Source organism: Rhea pennata, chromosome 6 (assembly GCF_028389875.1).
Source record: "Rhea pennata isolate bPtePen1 chromosome 6, bPtePen1.pri, whole genome shotgun sequence".
Classification (NCBI taxonomy): domain Eukaryota; kingdom Metazoa; phylum Chordata; class Aves; order Rheiformes; family Rheidae; genus Rhea; species Rhea pennata.
In genome coordinates, this window is record NC_084668.1 from 19006820 (window position 1) to 19014008 (window position 7189).

Consider the following 7189-nt stretch of genomic DNA (forward strand, 5'->3'; position numbering starts at 1 on the left):
ATGCAGCTGGAGCATTGTCTTTCTCCCTCTATCATGCTCTCCAAGAAATTTCTCAATGTGAGCAGCAGTTACCCACATGCAGGCGGATCTGAGCTTGCCTTGCATGATCATCCCATTATCTCGACCACTGACAACCTGGAGAGAAGTTCACCTTTGAAAAAAATTACCAGGGGGATGACGAATCAGTCAGATACAGACAATTTTCCTGACTCCAAGGACACACCAGGGGACGTCCAGAGAAATAAACTCTCTCCCGTCTTGGACGGGGTCTCTGAGCTTCGTCACAGTTTCGATGGATCTGCTGCAGATCGCTATCTGCTCTCTCAGTCCAGCCAGCCCCAGTCTGCTGCCTCTGCTCCTAGTACCATGTTCCCTTACCCCAGCCAGCATGGACCTGCTCACCCAGCCTTCTCCATCGCCAGCCCCAGCCGCTACATGGCTCACCATCCTGTGATCACCAACGGAGCGTATAACAGCCTCCTGTCCAACTCTTCTCCGCAAGGCTACCCTGCGGCGGGCTACCCTTACCCCCAGCAGTATGGCCATTCCTACCAAGGGGCGCCTTTCTACCAGTTCTCCTCCACCCAGCCGGGGCTAGTTCCCGGGAAGGCTCAGGTCTACCTGTGCAACAGGCCACTCTGGCTGAAATTCCACCGGCACCAGACGGAGATGATCATCACGAAGCAGGGGAGGTAAGGCACCGCGCGGACCCTCGCCGGGGGCCGGGGCCGCGCCGCCGGGCTCTGCCGCAGGAGCCGCCGCCGCCCCGGGGGAGCCGCGGCCGGGGCCGGTGCGTGCCGGGCAGCGCCCGCTGCCTCCCGGAGGGTCCCCGTCCCCGCTGCCCTCGTCGCTTCCCCGTGGAAAGCTCGACGTTTCGGGGAGGGAGTTTCTTTTCATTTTTTTCCCCCCCGGTCGCTGCTAGGCGCTCTGAGGATAATGCACAACGGGCTGGTTCCTCTGTGTGTGTATCGCTGCTGGTGGATTTCTTTTTCTTTTCTTTTTCCTTTTTTTTCCCTTTTAATAGGCGCATGTTCCCTTTCCTAAGTTTTAATATTTCTGGTCTCGATCCCACGGCTCATTACAATATTTTTGTGGATGTAATTTTGGCGGATCCCAACCACTGGAGATTTCAGGGAGGCAAATGGGTTCCTTGCGGCAAGGCGGACACCAATGTACAAGGCAAGTTCCTCCAATTAACACTTTTCCCGACACATATGTAGGTGAGAATGATTAATTAAAGCCTTTGTGGACTGGCTCGGGCGACTTCTTAAACGAGAATGGGCCAATGATGCTTTAAAAAAAAAAAAAAAAAAAAAAAGGAGGGGTGGAGGAGAGAGTGAAAGGTGTTCGGAAAATGCTGTTTTAATCCTGCTCGGCTAAAATGGAGGGAGTTTTGGCAATAAAATGCTACTAACTTTAATGGCAGTCCCCGTGCCCTGCTGCAGTGGCAGAACCGGGTATGCGGGTGAACTGTGATGTGGTGGTGTTTTTTTTTTGTTTTGCTTAGGAAATCGTGTGTACATGCACCCCGACTCCCCCAACACGGGTGCCCACTGGATGCGTCAGGAAATCTCTTTTGGGAAACTAAAACTTACTAATAATAAAGGAGCATCAAACAACAACGGGCAGGTCAGTGAGAGAAACGCGGATGCTCTGCAAGCCTTATTTTTGTCAATCCCGCAGCCTTTGATCGGATCTCTATTTTCTTAGATCGTGTCGTTAGGTAAAAAAAAAAAAAAGGAGTAGGGGGAGAAAAAAAGCCCCCTCGTTTGTTTTGCTAACGACCTTGCAGGCACTAAGTGCCTTGCCCAGTCTCACCCCGTTGCGCGATGTCCCGGGGAATCCCGCAGCCGTGCGGGAGGCAGCGGCTCGCTCCGCCGCCGCACCGCGCTCCCGTTCTTCTCGCTTAATCCCCTCTTCTTTCCCTGGCCCCCTCCCTCCCTCCTTCCCTCCCTCCCTTTTCTTTGCCTGACAGATGGTGGTTTTGCAGTCCCTACACAAATACCAGCCCCGCTTGCATGTGGTGGAGGTGAACGAGGACGGGACGGAGGATACCAACCAGCCGGGCAGAGTGCAGACCTTCACCTTCCCCGAGACCCAGTTCATAGCAGTCACCGCCTACCAAAACACCGATGTAAAGAGCTCCCTGGTCTATTCCGCTCGCGGCTGCCCCTGCGCCGCCGCCAGCGCTCGCGGCCGGGGCCCCCGGGGCTGCGCGGCGCGGCCGGGCCGCTGCTCTCGCTGCGCTCCGCGCCGCTCCTCCGGCGCTGCCGTTTCTGCGCCCGGCGACGGGCCTTAAAGTTGCCATTTTGCATCGGCCGCGGCTCACGAGTCCCAAATACTCGGCGCGATCTGCCTGCTGCACTCGTCTGCGCTTCTTCGCGTTTCCCCGGGTAGTGTCCACTTAGGCTCCCGGCAGCCGGGACCTCCCGAGCGGGCTGCTCCTCGAGGGGCTAAGCAGAAATCCTCCTAGCATTTTCTTCTGCTAAACCTAGAGCCCGCTATTTATCTATGGCTTTTATCTTCCTGTCGGAAACAGCTCACATAGCTGTTAGAGTTTAAGTATTAAATCTGCAAACATCAGTTAACAACCTCATTGACTATACTGGAGCTGATGGATCAACTGCCTCAAATTAAAATCTCCTGAATGCATGGCTACGTTTTGCAGTGATCCGTTTTTGCTATAGACTTGTGTCCCCCTTTTCTTTCAAATAACATACGCTCGGTCCATATTTTTGCTTTAATTATTTTGCTAGATGCAAATGTAAACTCTTAGCTACCGTTTTGCGGTACGTTTTTCCCTCGTTTGGGGGTTTAAATGTATTCATAAATGTGTTCATGCAGCATGAACAATTACAGTTCTGAAAACATTGGTTTAAATAGTATTTTTTATCAGAATTTGGGGGGTTAAAGTGAATCTTAAAATTCGACTTTGATCTCTAAAAGCATGAGAAAGCTTTATTTTCCACATTTCAAAGAGAGGCAATTTGATCGATTAGAGTAATGCATGGTCCTTTAAAAAATGTGTTGGCTGTACTCGGGTACATCTTTCGCGCTTTCACAACGTGCGTTCTGGCCCTCTGCTTCCTTAGATCACACAATTGAAAATTGACCACAACCCTTTCGCAAAAGGCTTCCGAGACAATTATGACACGTAAGTAAACCGGATTTTTATTACTCTTCTGCCGGCTGCGCACATATGTCGAAGTGGGAGGCTGTAAGGCGCGGATTGGGCTCGTGTAAAACCGAAGTGGGTCGTGTCAGGCTTTTTGGAGCCCTTCGAGAGGGACGGAGGCACTCGCAAGCTGCCCCGACGGGGCCGCTCAGCCCCCCGCCGGGCCCCGCTCCTGGGCGACTGCCGCTCTCCGCGGGGCCGCGGGGCTGCGCCGAGCTGATCCCGCGGCTGGGCTCCGCGCAGCCCTGCGCAGCCCGCGGGCGCCTCCGCGCCTGGCGGCCCGCTCCCTGCACCTGAGCCTGCATCCTGCGTTGGCACTTGTGACGGTTTGTTGGTGGTTTTCCCTGGCATTTGTCTTGGCGCCCGTTTCCAAGTTTCCGTCTCCCCACTTGCGCGCTAGGGCTCCCAAAGAGGCACCTGCCAGCTGCGGCGCAGGCAGTGGCCAACCCGTCTCCTTTGCATGGTCCCGAGCTCCGCAGCCCCCGGTGTCCGCAGGGGAATTTCTTCGTCTCGTTTGGTTCTTCTCTGGGCCTAGATTTTCTTTTTTCCCTTTCTTTCTTTCTTTTTCTTTTTTCTTTTTAATCCCTCTTCGGGATGGAGCTAAAGACTCCAAAGTTTTCATCGCGGCTCGCTCCTGTGCTGCCTCTGCTCGTGCGCCCCGGGCCCGCCAGGGGCTGGAGCCGGCCCGGCCGGGCGATGCAGCCCGGGCACAGCGGCTGGGCGCCCCGAAACCCTCGGCAGCCGAGCAGGGCCAGCCCGGCCCGGCCCGGCCGGCAGCAGCGGGCGCCGACGGCTGCTCCTGGCCCAGCCGCAGGGCTCCGGGCCGCCCCCAGCCCGGGCCGCCCCGCGGGGCACCGGCGGCCGCGCGGCGCGGTGAGGGCGCGGGCCGGCCGCGGGCCGCTGCTGCGGGGCACCGGCGCTCTCCGTGCCACGGAGGGCACCCGCGCTGCTCCGCCAGCAAGGTGCGCGGCCTCTGAACCGGCTGCGTGGCCTTCACCCCCAGTCGCAAGCGCTTTGCCTTTTTTTTTTTTTTTTTTTTTTAATAGGAAAAACTTTATAGGGCGTCACTTTAAAGGAGACGGGGGGAGGGGGAAGCTTCAATGTTGTCTAGCACGTTGAATTTGTTTAAGGGCCAAGTTTATTTTGGATAAGAAATTCCAGGAGGCGTGGAGGGTTAATTAAAGCACAGTTTTAGCCTGAATTAAATACAGATAGTAGTTATTCATCCATTAAAGTTTTTATAATCGCAAATTGCAGCCCAGCATGGGAGAATTATATATAGGCCACGCAGGGAACACTAGTTGCGTCTGGTTTTACATTTCCTACAGTAGGTGTTTAAAGATCAGCTTAATTTAAACTCAGTAAAAATGTTGATGGTTCGTCTATGACTTGCAATAATAAGTGTTAAACAGCCGATACAATTCCGCGGTCTGCCGTTCACGCTGTTCGCTACAAATGACCGGGTCGCCTGTTGCGCTCCTGATGGGACTGGTCAACGTGTCGCAGTGCAGAATTTCCAGGGATACCTTGAAAAGCCGTTAGGATGCGGAGCTCAGACGAGAGAGAGCAGGATGCCTCACCCCTCCGCGCGCGGGCCCCTTCCAGCCGGGCACGTCGCGGAAGAGCCGCTCTCGGTGCTTCCCCCCGCCGTCCGCGTCAGGGCCCGGCGCGCCGCTGACGCCGGAGGCCGAGCGGCCGCGGGAGCGCACACGCCGCTCCGCGGGGCGCCCGGGCGCCGCGCCCGCCGCCGACACCGAGCTCTCTGCCCTTGTCTTTGGCAGGATCTACACGGGCTGCGACATGGACCGGCTGACGCCGTCCCCCAACGACTCGCCCCGCTCGCAGATCGTGCCCGGGGCCCGCTACGCCATGGCAGGCTCCTTCCTGCAGGACCAGTTCGTGAGTAACTACGCCAAGTCCCGCTTCCACCCCGGGGCAGGAGCCGGCCCGGGGCCCGGCGCCGACCGCAGCGTGCCCCACACCAACGGGCTGCTCTCCCCACAGCAAGCCGAGGACCCGGGGGCGCCCTCCCCGCAGCGCTGGTTTGTCGCCCCCGCCAACAACCGCCTCGACTTCGCCGCCTCCGCCTACGACACGGCCACCGACTTCGCCGGCAACGCGGCCACGCTGCTCTCCTACGCGGCGGCCGGCGTCAAGGCGCTGCCGCTGCAGGCGGCCGGCTGCGCCGGGCGGCCGCTGGGCTACTACGCCGACCCGTCGGGCTGGGGGGCGCGCAGCCCCCCGCAGTACTGCAGCAAGTCGGGCTCCGTGCTGTCCTGCTGGCCCAACAGCGCGGCGGCGGCGCGCATGGCCGCCGGCAACCCCTACCTGGGGGAGGAGGCGGAGAGCCTGGCCCCCGAGCGGTCCCCCTTGCCGGGCGCCGAGGACTCCAAGCCCAAAGATTTGTCCGACTCCAGCTGGATCGAGACGCCGTCGTCCATTAAGTCCATCGACTCCACCGATTCTGGGATTTACGAGCAGGCCAAAAGGAGGCGGATCTCCCCCTCGGACACCCCCGTGTCCGAGAGCTCCTCGCCCCTCAAGAGCGAGGTGCTCACCCAGCGGGACTGCGAAAAGACCTGCGCCAAGGACATCGGCTACTACGGCTTCTACTCGCACAGCTAGGCGCGGCCCCCGCCGCCGGCACCGCCGTCTTTTTGCACAATAACTCCTCCGCGGTTAGCGCACTGACCCCCGCCCCTAGCCGCCCCCTCGCACCACCCTCGCCCCCGCGGCCCCGGGAGGGAGGCCGAGCCGTAGCCGTAGCCGAAACCCACCTCCTCCCTCCCCGCGCCGCGCCCCGGCGGCGCCTGGGGGCGCGGGCGGCCGCCGCCGCTCCGCCGCGGGCGCTCCCTCCACGTCTCCGAAACCCACTGATTAGTAGGATGTGTAGACTCTCTCAAACCGTGCAGCGCTTCCTTCCTTTACCACGGATGGATAATAGGGGATACTAGTAATAGTGGGGAAAAAGAGCCTGTGAAATGCCTGTACATAGTATTTAATTTACTGTAGCCAATTACTTTCCTTTGAGTTTGGTTTCTTTCTTATTTGTTTGGGGTTTATTTTTGTTTTCACTGTGAAGTCGCAAAACTTAGCTCTTGTTTAAATTTATTTATCCCTCCCCCTTTCTTTTGCTTCCTTTGCCCCCTTCCCCCGGTAAACACTCTGTCTAAATGCCCCTGGAAATACAGAATGGTCCATAGGTGTAGCAGCGAGTAATGGGTTTCTCACTTTCTCTGCAGTTCCTCGCATGAAATAATTACGCCGTGCCCTGGGCTAACACAGCTAAGAAATAGCTGAGCTTTCCCTTCAGAAGAACAGAAATTACTCTCGTAGGAAAGTCGATTAAAGTAGCATGACGCCTTCCAAAAGCAAAATTAACTGCCTCTCTGTATTTGTCTTTAAAAGGAGTAGCTCGATATCAGCAATATTATTATTTTTGTGGTATTCCTCCCCACTCCGTCCTCGCCCCCAAGTGCCAAATCCATTACCGGTCCCTGCAGGTGCCAAATATGCTGACAAACTCCTTTCAAATTTCTTTGCAGTTTTCCCCTCTTTCTTTATATTGCTGTAAATCTTTGTAATGAATAATCTAAAAAAAAAAAAAAAGATATAGACGACTGAATTGTTGGTAACCATAGTGTAGTCCAGTGAAGATGAATTGTGAGTTGTATATTTTACTGCATTTAGTTTTGGAATTGACTTTTTCATAAAGTAGCTAACCGAGATCTGACTTCCTGGGGAATAAACTACGCATCGAAAGCAAGAGCGATGTTTCCTGTAAACCTATTATGTTAATGAAGGAGAAGTAATATCCCTCCAGGTATCCCCCCCGGCGAAGCAGAATAGTAAGTCTTCGAATTTTGAGTAGCAAATCTATACAATTAACGCATTTTTATATGAAAAACAATTACAAACTGAAATATGCATCAGGCTAAATATTCAGACTAGATTACAGTCGACGAGGAAATTTCCTAATAGAAATTCAGGGTCATAAACGTGTGCATATTTTTG

General features: G+C 55.7%; 1 protein-coding gene across 1 annotated transcript; it reads left to right on the top strand.

Annotated features, from left to right (window-relative positions):
• On the top strand, positions 1-5800 carry TBR1 (T-box brain transcription factor 1). The gene is made up of 6 exons (XM_062579095.1): positions 1-692; positions 1025-1179; positions 1508-1629; positions 1976-2134; positions 3093-3154; positions 4957-5800. Exons 1-6 carry the CDS (start codon positions 1-3, stop codon positions 5798-5800), a joined length of 2034 nt encoding a protein of 677 aa, XP_062435079.1.
• Positions 5801-7189: the final 1389 nt, after the last annotated feature.

Coding starts and splice junctions, on each gene's coding strand:
- TBR1 (XM_062579095.1), top strand. CDS start 1: ATGCAGCTGGAGCATTGTCTTTCTCCCTCTATCATGCTCTCCAAGAAA. Junction 1,180..1,507: donor GGCGGACACCAATGTACAAG/GCAAGTTCCTCC, acceptor TGTTTTGCTTAG/GAAATCGTGTGTACATGCAC. Junction 3,155..4,956: donor TTCCGAGACAATTATGACAC/GTAAGTAAACCG, acceptor TGTCTTTGGCAG/GATCTACACGGGCTGCGACA.